The 22,810-nt window shown below is 45.1% G+C and overlaps 1 protein-coding gene across 1 annotated transcript in view; it reads right to left on the bottom strand.

The window, feature by feature from the left end:
• Nucleotides 1-22,810, bottom strand: part of LOC8041303 (putative phosphoenolpyruvate synthase) — a 394,011-nt gene that overhangs the window by 64,758 nt on the left and 306,443 nt on the right. Inside the window, exons 29-34 of the mRNA XM_040214093.3 lie at nt 20,885-20,941; nt 20,730-20,822; nt 16,986-17,045; nt 16,310-16,389; nt 16,183-16,246; nt 1,634-1,797 (exon numbers count right to left, since the gene is read on the bottom strand). Coding sequence (XP_040070027.1) covers nt 1,634-1,797; nt 16,183-16,246; nt 16,310-16,389; nt 16,986-17,045; nt 20,730-20,822; nt 20,885-20,941 — 518 coding nt within the window. The remainder of the gene's footprint in view (nt 1-1,633; nt 1,798-16,182; nt 16,247-16,309; nt 16,390-16,985; nt 17,046-20,729; nt 20,823-20,884; nt 20,942-22,810) is intronic.

Genomic DNA, 22,810 nt, shown 5'->3' with positions numbered 1-22,810 from the left:
AGTTGAAACGCGCGCAGCCTCGGAGTCTTTGAAAACCCGCGTTCTCTGCTCTCTCGGCGAATTCGGTATCTCGGTGCGTGGGTGGCAGCCCTCTCCCACGCAAGCCGCCAGCGTGGTGTGGGAACAGAAGAAGAGAACACACGTGTGGCAACAAGAACGAGAATGGAATTCAATTCGATCACGCAACACACTGCAGAAGACGCGAAATCAACCAAACGAAGGCTCAGCAGAAGTACAGAGGGCCTTTTGTTATGACAGAGGTTGTTTCGTCCGACACCTATTGCCGCGTGTGAACAGTTGAGTCAGCAGCGTGCTCGACTCCCACGCGGCTGGCTGGGGTTTGATTCCCGCCAGCGCTTGTTTTCTTTATCTTTTGTTTGCATGACTGGAAAGTTCAAGGTGACTCGAGAAATTTTTTTGTTTGTTCGAGCTCGGAAAGTTCTAGATACCCACGCGGTGCTTGCAATAGGAGCTTCGCATGACTGTTTGAGTCAGTCGTCTTTCTGTTGTCGTCGAAGTATGTACGCTCTTTGTTACTTTATGTTTCTCGGCGCAAGTTCACCGCATTGAACGTTTATTTTAAGTTCTATTAATCAACGTTTATGTTTTTATTCGTAACAATATCGTGTCACTGAGCCAGACAAGACTTAATAAAGCCTTCAGATTTGGAACTACGGCGCGTGTTTCTCAGCTAAAAGGCTCGAAGTCGAATAACGAGAGGGCGCACTTGGACGACGACGACATATCATTGCCAGAAGAGATAGAATCCTCCAAGGCGGAAGTTAAAGTCCAGCTGTAAAAGGAACGAGTTTACAACTGCATAGTTTTGGCCTATATCTTTTTTATTTTTTTCTTGTGCGTGCATGTTGCAAGTTGCAAGCCGTGCATTCGAGCTTTATTTTCTTATTAATGTAGGTGTATTGTCGAAGTTTGCAATATCAGAATTTTCTTCGGTCTTATTTTTGACGTTAACAAGGACATTAACGGCGTCAGAATGTCCGAGTGTAAGCAATTGCCCATGTTTTGCCATTTTGTTTTTATTTCTTCAAGCGTGCTCCCAAATGTACGAAAGAGCTGACTGAATACGAAGTGGGTGGTTCTCAAGGCTGGTGTTTGAAGAGTCTCAGCCCCGAGAGAATTCCACTAACTGACTTTCCATTGCTCGTGGCCCTGTGGAGGCGCGGCTGACAGGCACAGGGTCGGCATCGGACGACAGCCGAGCAGAGCGAAAGACAATTGGACCAAGCCAAGGAAGCGTCAGTCGGTGTGCGAGACTCGGAGCGTGGTTTGGGGGCTTCATATTACCCCCGGATCTGTAGTTTCTTTATTTCGTTTATATATGCATGACTATTAAACAATTAAAATTACTGAATTAACTAGCGTGGGCAAAAAGCGATGCAATTTGCCTTATCGCGTTCGAGCCAACCGCGAAGAATGTCAGGATGGGTGACGCAATCAATTTCCGAAAGCGATCCGTTCATGTTTTTGTTTTTAGAGTTTCGTTTCAAAAGCTAAATTAGGCAGCATCGCCTGTGTAAATGAGACGCATAACGCACGACTGTGGAATTGACCTTTATAAATAGGACGAGGATCGTTTGAAGTGATGCAGGTAAGGGCGACTGTATGCACTCACTTGAGCACGAGGGCGGCTGACCGCGTGTCCAGCAGACGACGTAGTTCATCGAGTTCCAGGTGGAAAACTAGTCTGGGGTCCGGCAGACGGCCTTCCTGCACCATCTTGCGGCCGAGCTTGATCAGGGCCAGTCGGAAGATGTGGACAGTTCGAACCAAGAGCGCCTGGGTATAACGTGGGCACAAACAATCCCCCGGCTTATACATTCCGTCCTCTGCACTGAAGGTGCGATAGCACTTGATTGGGTTTTTGCATCGGTAAGTTGGTGTCACGTGACCCGAGGTCACACGATGTGCTGACTTCACATGACGTCGCGTGAGCCGACATGAGGGGACGTCAGTTCACGCGATATCATTTTCCCCCTGTATTAACGGGGGAATCATTCGATTGTCGTGACACGGTAACATCTCGTCATTGCGTCGAGGGACGTCACGGTGTCACGCGATGTCACAATCTTGCGTGACTTATCAGTGTCACGTGACATGATTATTTCTCGGCTTATTTAGTGAAGAAATTAATGCCGCGTAAATTTGGATAGTGTAAGGTCAGGTTACGTGACCACGTGACGTGACGTGTTGATATCATGTGACAGCATGACCTGAAACTGACCTCTATTTACCCGCTATATTTAACTGGAAAATTGATGTCACTCGATGATCTGACGTCCTGCGGTTCAACCAGCACAAGAAAAGAAAAAGAAAAGAAAAAAAAAAAATAAAACGGCCCATGGAAGGCTTCCGCAAGAAGCTATCACGCTAAAAACAGTATAAGCCAGGTCAAAGCCCCTCTCGCGCATTTTTGCCTTCATGTTTTCATAAAAACGCTTTTCTATTCAGCAGTGGCGTACCTGGGGTGTGGCAAGGCTGCGCATGCCCGGGCGCCACATAAAGGGGGGGGGGGGGGGGGGGGGGGGCGCCGGACCGGCGTGTAACCGCGAAGAATCTCCTGAGTTAGGAGATTCCGCTCAGTTGAGTGTAGAATAAAAAAGAAGAGATAAAACTGACAGTGATAAAGTTGTAAACCAATTCACCTTAGCAAAATAAATACACAAAAGGGGTGTCAAAATGTTTTATCCGGTGCCGTGTTGTATTACTTTCTATATGATATTTCTTCGGTGAATAGTCGAATGCGGCAAATAAAATGTCAGAAAGCTAAAGGAAACTTTTCTGCTGATGCTACGTCAATAATATTTTCAAATCGTCTTCGCGATTTAACAAACTGTTATCGTGTCTAGTCGGTTTTTCTCTATACTGTGTGGTTCAAAGTTACTTGAAACTAAATCATTGTATAAATGTCTCGTTCTTCCATTGCCGCAAAATATGGATGCCAGGCAAGGATTATGAGGGAGTTTTGCAGGAGCTTATCTTTTTTTCTTTTTGGTATTGTTCTTACGTTTGGGTTAAGTACAATACGTGCAGTGCTGTGAATGCGCTGTGACACTGTCAGTCCACTTTGGTTGGAGGGCGACATTTCACGTACGATCGTCATCATCACGGACGCGAATAACCTACTTGTGCAATGGACGCCATCAGCCCCAGGTAGGCTATACTGCTATTCAGTCAACAGATCGTAGATGCCTCGGGTACAGATATTTGTGGGAGATTCGCCAAACTTATGGGCGCTCTGGCGCACTTTGAGCGCAATCAAAGCCGCACGCCCGCACTCTTTTTCTGAATTCCCTCGGAAGGTTTTCCCCGAGTATAAACCATTCCACTACGGAGGAGGAAGAAAAGAAAATGTAAACTTTCTTCTCTCCCCGGCGCTTCGTGTGCTCCGTAAACTGGGCAGTACGGAACATCTGGCTGAGGTGCGAGCCCGGTTTGAAATTGCGTAATTTCAAAGAGATGCAACTACGCAAATTTAGATGCGCAAGTTGTCGTCCAATGTTATACCCGATAAAAACGTTAAGTGGATACAATCATGTTGTCACCTGCTCGGCATGTAAGCAGGCCAAGGGAATACAACTCTTCAACAGTGTGGTCGGTCTGTCGTCTCCGGTGAAAATGAAATCTGGTTGCTTTTTGCCCGATGAAGCTCGCGCTGATTTGGGACGAGCAACTATAAATGAAAAGTCTAGATAAAAAAGAAAGAAAAAAAACTACAAAAGAAACGTGTGTATCACGTAAAAAAACGGGGCTCTAGGCGGCGGTTCGTTGCAGACCACGTCGAAATTTCAGTATTTTGGCTGAAGGTGGAGGGAGTAGACAGACGAGCCGGGCAGAAGGCGTAGGAAGCTTGCTCCGAGTTCGAACTTTTGCTGATAGAATACAGCTGTCGTTAAAGTAGCGATCATGCGGGTACGGGTTTCTAAATAATGGTCAGTGGCTTTGATCTCGTGAACTAGCTACTTGCCCATGAACTTATGATGGCAATCCTGTCCTGGTCAAGTTTATAATGCGACTATTTGCAGCGGGACACATAAGCGTCCAATGCTACACGCTGCGAAGCTAATATTTGGTGACTTCCTTTCGAAACCAAACTAGTATGTGGAATTTGGTATTTCGTTAATATTTATGCGCTGATGCGATGATGCATGTTGGGATTTCAGCAGTGGAGGAAGAGACACTCAACTGAGTTTAAGTCCACTATTTCTAAAGGAGCAAGCTTACTGTTCGCGGAGATTCGTCTGATGCTGAGTCGCTGGAATTTTATTTAGTAACCTTCCGGTTTCCTCAAAGGTGTGAAGAAAACGAGATCGCTGTGTCATTGATGAAATATCCCGATTGATGCTCGCAGTAGGCATTCATGGCTCGGATCCTTGTGTCTACCGAGCAGAGTGTTTAGTGGCAACAGCGCAAAGAAGACGTATACGACCAGGACGAAGAAACACAGAAACAGGGAGGCTGCCTGTGTGTTTCTTCGTCCTGGTCCTATGTTTTCTTTTGCGCTGTGTACACCAAACAGTATGTTTGTTTGTTTGAGTTTATTTGAGAGACAGACTTACAGAAAGTCTCAGGGGACATGGCTAAAGGCACTTCGAAGTGCCTGACGAGGCCACGCCGCCCTTTTTGGCAACAGCGGTAGCGAAACAAGACAACAAGAGTGTCATTCTTTCACTGCTATACAGCAAAAACAAATACAAAAGAAAACAAATAAGAAACAACCAGTGGTGCACGAGCAGAGGTGGGCAAGTTATCTTTAATATTACATTCTGCTTCAACAAATCTTTAAAAAAGTCCTTTTCTTTTTGGTGCAATCAGATGCGTTTATCGCTCAAGAAGTTTAGGACATATTTTTCGTTGTTTTATTCATCCGTAAATAAAATTTATTTCACACTTTTCTTATAATAAGGGGTTACCTGACACTATTTAGAAGGTCTAAAATAGTTGGGTGTTGGTTAAAAAAATCTGGTATCTGAAAACTTAGCTTCTGATCTCCATAATTTGTCCGTGAACGAGATTTCATTATTACATCTTGTCTTAAATTGTACGGGCCAATTTTACGGGGTACTTTGAATGGAACAACAATTGGTCAGTACGAAATTGCCGCCCGATCTCGAGGGGCAGTTTATATTTGTGTAGACCTCTTAAAAGGGAACTCCGCCGATTTTTCGAGCTACCCAATCCAAAGGCATAATTTGAATGCGGATGGCTTCCTGGTTCCGAAATGCTGTCCCATTCTCCCAGATTCACTCTAGTGAATTAAAAAGGTGATATTTTGTTTGCTGCCGAAACCGAAACATCGTTCTCCCTAGTTTTTGCCCAGTTTTCCCACCACCCAAGCGTGACGTCACGGATGTGCAGCGAGGCGCGCGGCAGTCAATCGGGTACGCTCGCGGCCGCCTTTCTCGCGTCTAACAGCGAGAAAGCCTGGGCGTTGGTGCTATTTGAAGTTGGTAATTATCTATATTTGCACAATTTGTGACCTTTGCCTATGTGCTAAACTATAAGAAAGTAAACAAAAAAAATGACAATGGGAGCAACTGGAATTTTGATCAAACCGTTTTTGCAACTCGGTACGCCCAAGCCGCGGCTCACTAGTTTCGTGATATCGCTAGCAAAGCTGGTCTCTTTTTATTAGAAAATGGCTGGCGAAGAAAGGTCGAAGAGTCACGCAATACATTTTTTGACAAATTGCCAAAGCCCCACAGGAAATGCTCGGAATGTGGGTACAGACACGCTCGTATAACCTGAAGGAACATGTCATTTGTTTTAAATTTCGTTTAGAAAAGTTACTGTTGCAGGCACTAGTACGTGTAACTACTCTTGTGGCATGAATATGCTCCTTGGTGCTTAAGTAATTCAGCAAAAGATCTATAGACCATATCTGAAAAGCGCTTCTCTTCGATGCCATTTTCAGCGTTCGTGCGTGTGGCGCGTACATTGCTTGCCTTCCAAAGCGACGAACATGTGCGTGCTGGGCTGGGACCTAAGACATGTAGACTGTGATTCTTGTAAAATATGAAATGTATAGATTGGAATGAACTCCATTCGTGTAGATCAGTTGGCATGTTACTGGACCAAGCCAAACATCAAGGTGGAATGGAATGCGTATAAAATGCATTAATACACTGTTCATCTTCAAATAAAAAATATTTGCTTGAAGATACAATTGGCGTAAGGTACAGAAATACATCAAGAAACTTTTAATTCAAAATAAGTTAACAAACGTTACTAAAAACATGTACCCGTTTTAGTTTTTTTTCTTCGTTTGGAGTAGAATTCAGCTCGTTCAAACACCAATCCACGAGAGCATATGGGAAGGGGTAATTCTATAAAAGATTCTTTAAAATTAAGTTTTGGTTCATCACAGTTTTTATCAGCTGTAAATTTGCATGCCTCCCCTCAATGACATTATTAGTTTCATGGTTAAAAAAAAACTTGTCAGCCCTATATAAAATTTGTCCGGAATAGAAAAAAAATTAAAGACGGTTTCATGACTTGTTCGGCAGAGAATATTGCACGCAAACCATTTGACAAACCAGGCAAAGGCTCTATCGTATATTAATGGAGCTCAACACCTTCTTTATAAACCTCTGTGATAGCAGACAGGAATAGCTATATGTCGACAGTCATGTCTAAATTCAGACTTGAACTGACGTTTCACTTCTCGTTTTCAATATATCGGCCGCGTGAGTGGAGCTCCGAGAGTAGCCCGAGCTAGGTTCGATGTCCTAAACAAAAATAGTGTTTATAAAAAAAAAAAAAAAAAAAATCACTGGGCCAAATGTGAATAAAAAATGTGGCTGTGCAAAACGTCGACTATAGTGCTAGATTGTGTACTATTTTTCTCGATATTATTAGCCCTCTTCCTTTGGACGAATGTCGTAGTGGTCACGGTGGTCAAAGCCGGCTTGAGTTTGCGCTTGCCGCTCTTGAAGCTGTTTCACCTGCTGAATGATACTAAACACACAGCACGCGGCTATAATGTATTCCGAGCATAAGTGAGAATGTTTCAAGTGACACTAGTTTTGTCGGCCCACAGCTCGCGCAAAAGCACCTTGACGTGGCTGGCCTCCATTGCTGCCGGGAACACTTTTTGTTTTTTCTCCCACGAAAACAAGAGTAAAAAAGAAGCTTTTTCTCGGCATTGTTTCTACAATCTATCGCGAAGCACAGATTGCTACCCATTGCAAAGGAACTTTTATCCTTGAAGCTGCGAAAAAATCATCTCGATCGCTGGTGCCCGGAAACCCGTGGCTGCCGGAGTCGCCCGTCCGCCTGGACAGGCGTGACGTACGCGGGTAAGGAAAAGTAGGAGCTTTTCATTGTTGCCAGTAGAAAGTCGCCTCCTGGAACCCTCGCGGCCGGCGTAACTTCAAAATTCAATAATTCCCGGAAAATGTTTATTTTTATAAAATATTTTGGTTATCGTTTGAGAAAGGGTTATCGATGCGGTCTGCAAATTTCCAGCTAAATCCAAGTCTACCAAACAATCGGCGGAGTCCACCTAAAGTATGGTGTGGCATTCCTAACATATTCTCTGTTTCCAATTGCTCGCAATGCTAGCTTTTGTATAGATAAGAGACGATTTAAATCTGTTTGCGACGCAGTTGACTACACCAAGAGACAATAACTTATGCGGGTGTGTATGAGGGCGAAATAAATGTGACGTTTAGCGTTTTGGGGGAGGTAATATCTTAATCTATTCAAAAGACCAACAGCTCGACAAAGATTTTTTATGAGCGAATCAATATGCGGTGTCCATGATAAGTTTTTATGAAATAAAACTCCCAAGAATCGAATTATTGGAGAGTGTTCGATAAAGGAGTCCTGGAATTATAATTTAAAATTTGATGGTAGTGTCATTCCTTTTGGTTTAAATAGTAAGCACTTCGTTTCGTGTACGTTTAAATAAAGTTTATTTATTTAAACCACACGTCTAACCTCATCAACCATTTTTTCCCTTTTAAAGAGATCGTGTAAGTTTACATCGGATGTGTGTGTATGTATGTCTACACCGGATGTGTCTGTGTCGGTCGCTTATGTCTACACCAAAGGAGCTCGTGTATGTCTACCCCCAACTAGCCAAACTACATAGGCTGTTCTAGCGAGCAATTTTATTTGACACGCTGACATATGTCTGAGAGTAAATGATATTAAAAAGAAACAAAGTTCCGAAAAAAGGACAACTCGGGCGAATGGATCTAGCTCAATTTACATTCCAACGGACAATGTTCTTAAAAAGCACGCCAGCTCTTGAGTGAAGACGGTATCCTGTACTGCATTGACCACCTGCCTACGCTCGTTGATTCGAAAAGTATACATTTAGAACAACTGTGCAGATTGGGGCCTTTATTTTCTTTGTAGGGAACATCGAGTCCACACCCCCAGAATTCGTTGCCTGATAAAAATCAAATCCTCACAGGAATTACATTATCGCAAATTTGTGGAGTGCGCCTGTCCTGTCCACTTCTTCGTCTGTCCTCGTCCTAGCACTATTTGTAATTTAATTATGTGTAACCAACTAGCCCGCCAGAATGTTTTAACTTTGTGGAGTGGTCTATTAATAAGCAAAAACAAATTGTGATGTTTACGCGTGCGTGGAACTTGGGAAGCTACTAATGCTCGCTTCACATGCAGCGGTTCTGCGTAGAAAATCGCTGCCACTAGCGGCACTGCGGCATAGATCACAACGTATAATTTCACATGCGTCGACCGCGAGCAATTTCTGCTGCTCAAAACCCAACGTTGCTTGCAGCAAGCGGACGCGGACAATGAGTTCTAGAGTTCTCAAATAACTATGTGATTGCCTCGGGTTTCAGTTTACTGTTTAATATTCCTTTATTAAAAAAAACAAAAAAAACATATGAAACAAAAACAAAAATTTTGTTTATTTGTTCATTTATTATTAAAGCGCGTTGTCGTGGAGTGCGTAACCTTGGTTGGAAAGATTCCAACAAACCTCCTAATTGAACACATGCATGGAGACATGTGTTTATCAGGAGGCGAAACACGATGGCACAAGAAATTCTCAAACACTAAACACGAAAGTCTTAAGAATGCCAGTATGAACGGGTTCGGACACAAAAGGGATGATGAAACGGGAACTTGACCTTACAAGCACAGCTCCATGGCCAGCGGTGTCAGAACAGTGGGGGCGGGGCAATTGGCAATCGGTCTCAAACTAGGATATGCCCGAACATTACAGACGCTCCTTGCGAACTATTTTAAGAAGGGGAGAACAATTCCCTTCTACAATTTCCCAAACAGGTCCGGCGCCACCGATAAGGCAGAAAAGCTAAACCCACCAATAAAAATGGAAAAAAAGAAACCGGAAACCAGTCGCTTGCGTAATTTCTCTGCATGTTTTCTGCTTGAAAAACGTAAAAACGCCATCCTATGCGCAAGCTTTCCCGCTATGCTTTCTTTCCTGTGGCCAGCGCGGATGCCGCCGCTCTGCCACCGCGAAAACTTTCTAATGGCGAATTCCATTGGGCGTTTTGGAGCGCGCCGGGTTCAGTTGACCAGATCCGAATGGAGCACACGATCCGAACGGGGTCGCGCCGCCTACGGATCCTCATGGAACATGACCACTGCTCCGGGATCGGAGGATGCCTTCCCGTCATTCAACTGCCCGGGAATCCCCTTTCCGCGGCCGCCGCGGTCTTTTCGAAGACGTTCTCGCAATCGCGGTGCTGTTCGACGCACGAGCAGCAGGAATGGCTCAGGTGCTTCTAGCAAGCGGAAAAACCTTCTCTTCTCCTTCCTGGAAAACGAACCGGCTGTCGAGCCAAGGGGTGAGCAAGCGGCTTGTACGAATTCTTCTGAGGCCAGATGGGCGAGATCAGGCGAGATGCCCCTCGAGAAAGGAAGTCACGTGTGTGCGCCGAGGGCTGGCCTCGCTGGCTTCCGGTTGAATCCGCCGAAATCGTCGGAGCGACCTCTCTTGGATCCAGATCAAGATCTGGAGCGCGAGCTAATCCAGAACGACCATGGAACGCGTCCATCTCGATCCCGATCGCCAAGTGAAATAGGCTCACTCCAGAAAAGTCGATCGCGGTGCGCTCCAAAACGACCAGTGAAATTCGCCTTAACCGTCTAGAACCGCGCTGCTCTGCTGCTGCGGCTGGCCAGAGCGCCGCGGCGGCGGGAATCGCGCCGCTCTTGGAGCAAAATCGCTGCACGTGAAACACGCAGAATGGGTGCACAATTATCTTCGACGCACCGCCGAAAACCTAACAACGCCAGTGCGGGGGCAGCGAGTTTTGTGCAAAATTTGATTCTTATTATTCGTAAAAAATAAAATTAATGCGTCTAACTTCGACGTGACATTGCTTCCTTGGCTAACAAAACGCTGTCGCATATGGCGGGGAACACGTAAGGAAAATGCTCTCCGCTTAATGTCTCTAACCCCGGAGTAAGAAAAACAAAAAAACAAAATTACGTTTGCATGGCGTTTCCTGGAAATAGAGCACGACGTTTTTCGGACTCAGAACTGTACTATCAGGAACCTAGTCTTTTCTCATGCAATGGACGCAGCTGTACTGCCGGAGGATGCTTTTGCTATTAAGAAACCGAGAGAAAATACGCTAGCTGATCATTTACCGAAATAGAACAAGTGAGCGCAATATGCTACTCGAGGAGTAGCCATAAATGTTCTAGAAACGCGAAGCAGTTCCCTAGCAGCCGCAGCGAGCGAACGTTAGGTGTTCGGTGCAGTCAGCGTACAGCCCAGGATTGCTGCCCAAATATAGAAAACGGCCTCTCTGACATGCCCGGATGTAACGAAATGACGACTGCCCAAGAGCAGTAGGTGGAATGGTCTATAATGCTGAAATTTCTACGCCACCTACCGTAGGCCAAAGTGGTGCAGGGAGGACACGAGCGCTTCGTCCGCGTTTAACAGCACCTTTCAGATAGAGCGCCGCAGCGCTGCATTTTATTTGTCACATTCCCAGGGCCAGTGAGTCATGTGTCAGCCTTTGGCTGAAGCTTGTGTTCTCACTGAATGAACACGGGCTCCAGCCGAAGTCGTTCGCGGTGGGCGAGATAGCACTCCAGGTATGCGGCCACGACCTAACCACCTGTTGTTAGTCATCCAGGTCCTGTCATCTTGGGTTCTGCGGCCAGCTGATGACGGTGGATTTACAACGTTCCCCGCTTCGTACAACGGTTGGGATATTATCGACGAAACAGCTTGTTCGGACCACGTCGGGGCCTGCGGATTCGCGCTGGTTCTAACGGCCGCCGGGACATTTCATCTGGCAACGCCGTTCTATGTGCGTGTAGCCCCAGTGTCATCAACATCACCGGAACCTTCCTGCAACGCCCCTTTTGCCAACCTCGTCAGTGGGCGAGATAGCACTCCAGGCATGCGGCCACGACCTAACCACCTGTTGTTCGTCATCCAGGTCCTGTCATCTTGGGTTCTGCGGCCAGCTGATGACGGTGGATTTACAACGTTCCCCGCTTCGTACAACGGTTGGGATATTATCGACGAAACAGTTTGTTCGGACCACGTCGGGGCCTGCGGATTCCCGCTGGTTCTAACGGCCGCCGGGACATTTCATCTGGCAACGCCGTTCTATGTGCGTGTAGCCCCAGTGTCATCAACATCACCGGAACCTTCCTGCAACGCCCCTTTTGCCAACCTCGTCAGTGGGCGAGATAGCACTCCAGGCATGCGGCCACGACCTAACCACCTGTTGTTCGTCATCCAGGTTGGTAAAGACCGTTTTTATTTTGATGTGAAAAGCAATAATGTCTGCCTGGTAGTGCTGCCTCGCCCGAGGGCCTTCTTGAAGTGTGTTGCCGACTGTTTTGATTCGCTCTTTCTTATTGTTCTTTTGCTGAGCGGTGACGTTGAGCTTAATCCGGGTCCGTTTTCTGAAGCTCAGCTTGCGGCAATTCTCGATGGCCAGAGGGCCCTTAATGCCAGCATATCGTCGATTGGAGACAGATTGGACGAACATATTCGCCAAACAAATCAGCGGTTATCTTCAATTGAAACGAAAGTCGAGGGATTTTCGCAACTTGTCCCCAACCTCGAAAGATGTGAGAACTTAGTCAAGGACCTCGGATGCAGGGTTCACTCCTTGGGTTCCAGGATTAGCTACCTAGAAAACGCGGGCAAGCGAAACAATATTGTCGTTTACGGGGTGGCCGAGAGTGAGGCTGAAACGCCCGCATTGCTAAACGAAAAGGTGATTTTAGAAATTTTTGAAAAGAAACTTGATATTAGGCCGTCGGTTATAGAAAAAATTCACCGGCTTGGGAGATACTCGGCGGAAAGAGCCCGACCGGTGTTAGTGCGTTTCTCGTCCCTCGATGAAAAAAATGCTATCATGAGAAAAGCATACAAGTTAAAGGGTACGTTCGTGTCTTTGTCTGACGATTACTCGTTGGAAGTTAGAGAAAAGCGACGTCATCTTTGGGCGTACGCTAAAGCTAAAAGGGAGGACGTAACGAACAAAGTAAAACTAACGCATGATAAGCTTGTAATCAACGGAAAAGTGTTTACTTGGGATACCGAGACCGAGCAGGTTGTACCCGTGAAACGTGCCTGACGCCCCTCTGATAAAAAAAAAATAGTATCACGGAGGGATGTTGTTTTGATGGTCGTGAATTGCAGAAGTGTAAAAAACAAAATAGAGGAATTGTCCGGTTTGATCAAATCTGTACAGGCTGATGTTATCCTTGGGACGGAGTCATGGTTGGATGACTCTGTTCCTGATCATGAAGTCTTTCCCAGCAATTTCAATGTTTACAGAAGAGATAGGTCGCTGCACGGAGGAGGAGTTTTTTTGCTTATTAGCACCTCCTTACAAAGTTGCCAACTAGATATAGCTGGAAATACAGTTGAGTCAGTGTGGTGTCGGCAGGGCCGTACCCAGAAAAAAATTTCGGGGGGGGGGTTTTCGGGGACAACGGCGGCCATTTTGTCTTATTTTCGCCTATGAATCGTGTGCATCGGTGGCATATAATGGAGAGTTAAAGCAAACCGAAGAACCGGTCCCGGTTTGGTACCCGGTAGCCGACCGGTGCCACTGCGCGTGCGCAGATGTGGAGATTAAAATCGGCTGGCTGCAAGTGCACCGACCAGGGCCGTACCCAGAAAAAAATTTCGGGGGGGGTCAGAACCCCCTAACCCCCCCCCCCCCCCCCCCCCCTGGTTACGGCCCTGGGTGTCGGGTCAGACTGCCTGATGGTTTTAATCTTATTGTAGGCGTATTCTACAGACCCCCAAGTTCTGACCCCACTGTTTTATGCCAACTTAGCGATCTGGTTTCTAGTGTTTCTAATGACTGTGTGCTACTTGGTGGGGATTTTAACCTTCCAGATATGATATGAAGTGACGAAATGTGTACCTGTGGATCACTCAGTCGTTTAAACCTTGATTTAAAATGCATGGTTGACACTTTGGGCTTCACACAGCATGTTCTCACACCTACGCGTGGCTCGAACATACTCGATTTATTATTTTGTAACTATCCTGGCATTGTTAAACGAGTTGACGTCATTCCTGGTATTAGCGATCATGACGCTATTGTGGCCACGCTTAGTTTTCAATCTCCCCGTAAAAAATTGAATGCAAATCGAAACGTATTTCTGTACGCAAGGGGTGATTATGAGGGTATCAGTTCTGAACTTCGCGAGAGCTTCCTTTCTTTCGAATGTATTGCCGAAGAAATGAGTGTTGAGGACGTGTGGATGCTTTTTAAACAGAGAGTTATTAGCCTCACAGAGAAATACATTCCGAGTATTGAGGTACGTAAGCTAAAGAAAAGAGAAAAACCATGGATCAATGGTGGTCTATTAAGAATTATTAAAAAACGCAAGCGTGCGTACGCAAGATATAAAAAGAAAAGTTCGGCCTCAAACCTCCAGATATTAAAGGAATTGACTACGACGTACAAAGAGACCGCAAAAAAATCTAAACAGGATTATCTTCAACGTCTTGAAGACACGATGAAAACTAACAATAAGCAGCTCTGGAAGTTTATGAAGCTCTGTGGTAATGATCAGATGGGAATACCTGATATAATGGTACATGGCGAACTACTCACTGACGCAGGGCAGAAAGCTTGCGTTTTTAACAATCATTTTAAATCAGTCTTTCTGCCTCCAGAAGATACAACACTAGAAATGTGTTCAAGCAATTACGATGTGATGCCACCCGTAGAAATAAGTATGGAAGGTGTATTTAATCTTTTGGAACATATCGATGAAACCAAAGCGATGGGCCCTGATAAAATTTCCCCTCGGGTTCTAAAGAGTTGTGCAGACGCAATAGCGCCTTACCTTTTCATAATATTTAACAAGTCATTACTTAATGGAGCTTTGCCAGGGGACTGGAAATTAGCTAATGTTACTCCTATACATAAGAAAGGTCCCAAAAATGATGTCACGAATTACAGGCCGATCTCCTTAACGTCGGTTTGCTGCAAGTTGTTTGAGCACATTTTATATTCCCAGATAATGCAACATCTCACGTTTCAGAACTTTTTTATTGATTATCAACATGGATTTAGAAAGGGTTATTCTTGTACTACACAACTCACTGAATTTTATCATGATCTTGTTACTACCGTTGATAGGGGTGAGCAAATTGATTGTGTGTTTCTCGATTTTAGAAAAGCGTTTGATACAGTATCGCATTCCCTCTTAATCCAAAAATTGGCACTTTTGAATCTAGATACATCGGTACATAATTGGATACAGGCATATTTGTGTTCGCGTCGGCAATGTACGGTTCTAGATGGTGAAACATCAGATTTTGTTGAAGTTACCTCTGGCGTGCCGCAGGGGTCGGTACTTGGACCTTTGCTGTTCTTAATATTTATAAATGATATTCACGTTGGCGTGACCTCTCAGCTAAGATTGTTTGCTGACGATTGTGTTGTATATAGATGTATAAAAAACGATGAGGATTCCACACAACTGCAGGCTGATTTGGATCAAATTGAACTCTGGTGCAGTCTATCAAAATTGCAGTTAAACGTCAGCAAATGTGTACATGTCACCTTCACCCGCAAAAAAAAATAAACTTCACACTCAGTATTATTTAAATAATGAACCACTAAAAAGTGACGGTAAAGTAAAGTATCTGGGGGTGACCTTATTAGCAGACTGCAAGTGGAATGCGCAAATTGACGATGTCGTCATGAGGGCGGGACGGGCACTCGGTTTTATCCAGCGTAATCTAAAAAGGTATACCCAAAAAATAAAAGAACTTGCATACCTTACCTACGTTCGACCTCTTACTGATTATGCTTGCACTGTGTGGGATCCTGTTCAGCAAAATCACATAGAGGCTTTAGAGAGGATCCAAAATCGTGCGGCACGCTTCGTCCTGGGGCTGTACGACCGCTTTTCGAGCGTCACGGACATGAAGAGTACATTAGGCTGGGATTTGCTGACATTCAGGCGGAAAAATTTGCGCTTAAAATTTCTATATAGCATTTATAATAAACACACTGGTATTAACGGTTTTCATTACCTTCTACCCCCTTACTATATTTCCCAACGTAAAGATCATATCCACAAAATACGCGAATATTCCACCAGGACGGAACTGTGCAAAAATTCTTTCTTTGTTAGGACTATTAGGGATTGGAACAATTTAAGTGTTGAAACTGTTTGTGCCGCAAATGCAGAAATGTTTTTTTCTATGTTGTTCGCCCCCTGCAATAATGCCTCAACGGCGCTGCAGGAGCTACCTGAATAAAGAATAAAGAATAAAGAACGCTGATGTCCCACTCCTGTTCAATCTGTAGTCCGCTCTCAGTAGGTGATAAATAAACTTGTACACTGCGGTTTTACAGGATAGGAATAAGATCTACAAAAATGCGCACCGCGAAAGGAACACTCGCGACAGAGCTGTTATGCCTGTCATCTTAAACTATCACAATTTCGCCTATACTTGCACGCTCTGATCAATACTACGGTTTTCTCTCCGGGAGGTGTTTGACTTCTTGTCCTCAGTTTGTGAAGACGATTCCTAGCTCACACAAAACTCGTGCCCCATCTCCACCCCGGGCTAGCTTCCGGTTGACGTAGAAGATCGAGGGGCCTGGTAACCCACGAGGTGTTCACTTCTCAGTTAAGACACCGATGGCTAAACGGGAGAGAGGGACTTCATTACTTTAAGATTCAAGCATCCCAGACCTTCGCTCCTTCTCGACCAGCCACTGCTTGCTTCGTCCAAGGCACCAGCAGCCGCAGCGCCATCCTGTGAGTAAAATGCAGATATATAGACCAGTTCGAGGCCTACGAAGAGAGGACTTGAGCCCACCTTCGCCATAAATTGAGTGGTGTACTCAAGATCGGTTCAGTTGATTCCATGGAAGCTGGCTCTGGTGAAGCAACTACATGCTGTGCCAAAACAACAACAACAACAACAAGAAGACGCGTAATTGTAGCTTAGGCGATTCGCCCAAATTAAGCTCTCCACAAATCACTTCCAGAAAAACATGTGACACTTTTAGAATCTTTCCCGTTAGAGCGGAAAACAACAAACACTGCTAGTAATCAGGTGAAATTCACCTTGTCAGCAATCGTCTCTAAGTTTGAGGGTCATCGATGGTTGAAGTTGAATGCGAAGAACGCAAAGTGTGAATTTAATAAAAGTTATTTACTGGTCCAAGAGCCAAAATTAGCTCTGTTTAGCTAAAGTAATTTCTCTATGTCTTTTTGTGGGCGCCTCCATTTCGGTCTTTCTTAGTGCAGCGCGGGTACGGCTGGCGAGGGTTACATTTCGATAACTTGATTTCCTGAGTTGGACAGATGGTGTCAAGACGGTGAGATGAGATTGTTTGCTCTATCGCCGACTCTATTATCTTTGGAAGACGCGAAACGTTTTCCGGCGAGTTGAGGTTCAGATAGCTGGGAACAATAATTTTAAGCAGCACGATGGCTAAAGTGTTCTTACTTCGAAGCGCTTCTCTGGTGGCGCCCTTTGTGGTGCTCACCTGCAAAGTGGTTATCAGGGGCTCGGGGTCCAGTTGCCAAGGTACGGACAGCATGTCAAACTGCATGAACAAATGTTACATCGCTAAGGATCGTAGGGCGGGGCTGGTAGAGATAATATGATTATTGCGCAATAGCCAACGAGGCATCAGCTACTCTTAACTTCCAAGAAGGAATCACAAATCGGTGAGAAGAGTCGCTTAATCTGTCAGGGAGACTGTATTCAGTTCTGGCTCTAACTTTCACGGTCTTACTTTACCCTTTGGAGGACCGTGAAACGGAAAGCCCACCGCTCTTGTTATAAAGGCAAACTCCCACCATCTTCTTGAATACACCCAACCCTTAAAGGCGTTCAATGTAAGATGTTAAAGGGAGATTCATAAAATCGTAACCGACGTTCCGCTAAGGTCAAGACTTCGAGAGAAACGTCTTCTACCAATGTTCAGACATCCAGGAGACTCTTTTGTAACTTCTTCCTTCCAGGATGGCTAGATTCATGCTTTGTTTGGACTTAATCTCAAAGAAACAAATGTTGGTTTAGCTGCTTGAACTTTTGGATATTAGTAAATGTGGTATTGCGCATTCCAACAAATACTAAAACAAATGAGACGTTCGTGTTTAGACAATATAAGGGTTTAGACAACATAAGGACAACATAAACCGGACTCGCTATGCCTTTGAGCCATGGCGAGTCCGGTTTACGCAGTAGAGGAGTCATTTAGGCAGTGCGATATGACTGCTAGTTTGGGCTTTTCAACGTCCATCACGCAGTATTCATGCGCGGCTAAAGAATTTATGTATCGGTAAAAGCTGTAAAAAGAAGAAAAATCCGTAGGTTTTTTTGGTGATATTTTGATAAACGAGACAACATTCAATTGTCGGTATCGCTGGTATATATATATCAACAAAAGTTGACTATTCAAAAATAATGCATGAATATCGTTCCTGCAAATCTCAGTATATACAAATGCACGCATGTTGCAAAACTAATGTGTTCAAGAAGTTTTTAAAAAAACTGAACCCCTTGTTTTTTAAATATTCTTCCTTCATTTTGAGTGCTTTATGAAGAGTTATTTTTTTATTCATTGTCAGTGCGAAATTTTAATTCATGGCAAATAAAAATGAAGCTCGCCATCGTCTTTTTTTCTACATTCTCGTTTACTTAATCCGCATAAAGCCTTTGAGAACTTGAGATTGGGCGAGTTGGTTGTTCATGTTTGTCGACGTTTAGCGCACTCAAAAAACTGTCATTCAAGCATTCACACACACAAAGAACACTCCTTTCACACAGCGCTGTGTGAAAGGAGCGTTCTTTGTGTGTGTGAATGCTTGAATGACAGTTTTTTGAGTGCGCTAAGCGTCGACAAGCATAAAGCCTTATTTGCCCGAATGATGTAAACTTATTTTTCTATAGATATTATAGTCAGCCAACCTGCACCATAAGTCCTTTAAGGTTTATTAACAACCTTAAGTATGTCCTACATGCTACCGATCTTCGATGTAGTATTTAGGGAAGGAAACATTCTAAAGCACATCACTATCTCAATCTATCTAAGCGTTGATTGACTCGCTTATGGTCATGATGAGGAAAAAAACTGAGACTGCTCCGTAAATTAGCAGAACATTTGCTGATAATTACGCCTTGCTAGATTAGGTTTTCTAACTTTTCTTGCAAAGTGTTTTATTTGTGTTTTTAAACTTCCCACAGTTTAGATGACCATACAACGTATTATTATGTGTTTGTTTACTGGCAGGATAATGAAATATATACTTATCAAAGTAGTGTTTTTATAATTATTCAATCAAATAACAACATACATTTGCGCAAAATATTAAGGCAGAGTGGAAGTTTTTTATTTGATATGTTGCTTTCAAAAACATTCGGCAGGAATACTTGTAAAAATTATGTTTATTAAAGAAGTTGTAGGGTCCTGTTTAAACAACTTGATTTAACTAAAAACAAAAATAAACATGTAAATAAACTCGAGCATATGTAATGCTTATTAAAATGTACATCTACGTACAATGTGAGCAAAATTAAGTTATACGAAAAAAAACAAAAACTTCCAGCGGGGGTACGCGAAGTATATTATTGAACTGAAGTTATACTTAAAAAAAAAAAACATATTTAAGAATTAAAATCTTGAGGCAAGGAAACGAAAAGGAACATACAGACTACAGTCTCAAACTGTATGTACCTTTCGTTGTGTGTATGTTTCTTTTCCTTTTCTTATCTCACGGTTTTAATCCTTAATTAGGATTGTTTGCCAGCTGGCCTGAGTTTCGACTCTTATTGAAGTTATTCGCGACTCCAGCGAACTATAGGGGGCGCGCTGGTCAGGCGAAATGGCGGACGAGAGGAGGTTGCTTTCGTTGTTCAGCACGCGGACCACCATAGACCTATTTCACTGCGGCGTAAAATCTGTGTTACTCTTACACATGAAAGGAAAGCGCTTTTTAGACGGCATAAACCCTCTTCTAGTCGGTGCGTAGGAATGACACGGCGGAAGCACACAATTAATTACCGGAAACGATGTTTGTTTCTATGCTGCCTACGAGAACCAAGCAGGGATAGCAGACGACAGAGTCGAAACGACCTCCTCTCCTGAGCTTCTTGGCGTGGCAGCTACGCGGCGTCGGTTTCGCTGGAGTCGCCAATACTCCCAGCGGGCAATATGTGCAGATACAGTCGTAGCCGCCAGTTTTTTATTCGGCTAGAATTGAATAATAAACTTGTTAATTACAATAATTAGGGTGTCTGCTTATGCGCCGAGAAACTGAGGAGGGGACGTCAGAACACCAAGCTCTGGTTCGAATGCTTAGTGGGTAGACCTTGGACGAGTGAGGCAGCTAGCCTCAGCTCTACCCACGAATCGCTCCAATCAGAGCTCGGCGCTTTAGCGTCCCCTCTCGTCTCCCCCTCTCTCTTAGTTTCTCGTCGGATATCTTAAGCGCCGTTCACACACTCGCAACCTGGAAGGACGGAGGAAGACTGGTTTTCAAGCCTCTTCTAACGACGTAGAACCTGCTCCGCAGCAGCACATCTGGTCCTACGCCGTCGGAAGAGGCTTCAAAACCGGTCTTGTCTCTCTCCGTCCTGCTCGGTTGCAGGCGTGTGAACGGTGCTTCAGAAACTTCGAGACCGCCGTATTCTGAGAGTGTTTCATTTCCTAGAATTTTTTTAACCAGCTCTGTTTCCAAGGTTTCCGTTTCTAAATTTTCCACTCAAGAAGTATAATTAGGTACCCCAAACCGCGAAGGTCGGGGAAAAATTCTTCCCGGTGTTGCGAAGGTCGTTACATATGACATCCCTCTGACAACGGGGCGGAGCTGATAACAGTTCCTCTCTTGCTCTCGGCTGTCGGAGAAATGTATTTTCTTTCTTTCTCTCCACTCTAGCGCCCTCGCCACCAAATACTAATTTTCCTGGGCCTCTCACTCAACGTACAATCAGTCAATGAATGAATGAATGAATGAATCAATCAATCAATCAATGAATCAATCAAGAAGTCTCTGAGGTACTATTCAGGTCTACATAACCCTTAGGTGAAGAAAAATATAAAGAGCATTACTGGATCTATCAATCTAAGCGTGATGATTCAATCCATCAATCAACCTTTCTTTCTATTTCTCTTTCTCACACACCACACACACTGTCTTCGTGACGCTGGCCCCCATCTACATGCAACCCCCTTAGTGAAAGGTGTGGCAGTCATTTAATAGTGAAGATGATCCGCTGGGCTCACCTCTTTGATGCACCGATGACCGTGGCAACGTATGAGCTCCCTGTAAAGTTGGCCTGGTTCTTCGTCGTTCTGCTCAAGGTAGCTGCGAGCTTCCTGAATATGAAGGAAAATATCAGGCATTGAATTGAAGAAGATTTCACGGCTCAAGCTTGTACCTCGCTGGTCAGTTGAGCGAAGTCGGTTCGGAACTTGCGGATAACTCTGGACAGTTCCTGGAACGAACAGAGATGGTAGCTAAATACAGATCGCGATAATATTTTATTTCGAAGCAGAGCAGAATTAGCACTTTGGTACATCATATTGAAAACTCATTTTGTTGGCACTTGGACAATAGATGAGGGGCTACATGCATTTAAGGTAAGTGCACTGACACGGTTCTTAGCGTGGTGTGTTTTGCTGCGTCCTATTGCAATTAAAGCAATTAGCAAACTGTGCTTCTCTTTCACAAGCGTTCCAGACCTCCGTGTGCCTCATGAGAGTATTTAGTTTATCTTGCTGCGCGCGCAGCTAGCCAAGGTGGCCGCGCCGAATGGTAATCGTGCTTGGCTCCCACGCAAAGGGCCGAGATTTGATACCTGGGAGTAAGCGCACCTTTTTGTTATTTCTGTAAATGTCGCGTTCTGGTGAATTGGAGAATTATGTTGCTTATTCGAGGTCCGAATTACCGTTGGACGCATTAGTCATATATCACTAATGGCCACATCAGTCATAAGTGCTGAAGTACAGGTTGTTTTGCAGAACCTCGATGAGTACCTTGGGTGACTGCCGTCGTGGGCCGGGGGATTGTGAATGCCGCTAGCTGCTGGAGGGTTGGTTGCCGATGACGAGAGGCATGAATCGGAGGATTCGTGTTTGATTACAAAGACAGATAAAGAACAAAAACTTTACTGCAATTCCAGGTTGCACACAGAAAGGGGAAAAAGATGAAGACTTGAACAAACTGCCGCGCACGGCTTAGAAATAAAGGACGCCTGGGCGTCAGGTGTCCTACCGCGCATGGTGAGGACGGCGGCTGCTTGGTTGGCTCTGAACAAAGTACTAGCTTAATCACTGTTAGCGGGAACCCGGGAGCGCGTGGCATCGTGTGCTATCGCAGTACTCTAACGGCCAGTCGTGCAAGTGCAACTGCAGCGTTGCGTAGGCGCTGCAGTTGAGCGCCTGGCCGTTAGAGTGCTCTGATAGTACCTGATTCCACGCACTCCCGTGTTGCCACAAACTGTGATTAAGATAGAACCTATCGCGCACGACAGGTTACGCGTTGCACCGCGGAGATGAACTTTAAAGGGTCTCGCACGAGCCCGTTCCAAACTAAACGATGAACCCGCTGGTCAGGGGTTACGAAAGCTTGCCGGACGCCGTCGACGTCCAATCAGGGCCTTGAAAACATCGAATCATGGTCCCATGCGCCAACACATACTAAGGGAATCGCGTTCGAGATCGCTGCCCCCGCGTGGGGCTTAAAAAGCTTTCCTTGGTTTAGAATTCCAGAACCCAAACCTGAGTCCTGTTCCGCTTACATGCCAGAGAAAATATACGAGTCCGCTAAAATCACGGAAACGTGCCTCGCCGGGCGACTTTATTCCACCACAAAATGTGGGTGGACATGGAAAAGCAAAAATCAAAACGAGCCAGACGAGTTCCAACGCAAGCCTCGGGGTCAAATTTCCCACGAAGCACTTAGACCGTAGTTTACGCAACGTATTGACAGTCGCTGACCCAGGGGCGGATCCAGAATTTGTAAGGAAGCTATTCTCCCATTCTTTCGTGTCCACCGGGGGTCCACCCATGTCAAATTGCCCTCCGAGAAGGGGGGAGGGGGGTCGACTTGGTTGGGGGAGGGGGGGGGGGGAGCACCCCGTCGGCCCCCTCCCTTGGATCCGCCCCTGCGCTGACCAGTGCAACTCGGCATTCCGCAGAAAATATACACGCGCGAACCACGGGGAGAACCACCGAGACATGTTCACCGGTGCACGTTTACGCGACCAAGAGACGCAGATGAAGAAACTTAGGCAAAAAGAAACGTACGTCAGGCATATACAAGAGTATCTTGCCCAGTCTTCGAGCATCACGAGAAAGGTGCG

This window comes from Ixodes scapularis, unplaced genomic scaffold (genome assembly GCF_016920785.2).
Source record: "Ixodes scapularis isolate PalLabHiFi unplaced genomic scaffold, ASM1692078v2 PGA_scaffold8__174_contigs__length_109621045, whole genome shotgun sequence".
Classification (NCBI taxonomy): domain Eukaryota; kingdom Metazoa; phylum Arthropoda; class Arachnida; order Ixodida; family Ixodidae; genus Ixodes; species Ixodes scapularis.
This window is presented reverse-complemented; position numbering and strand designations above follow the sequence as displayed.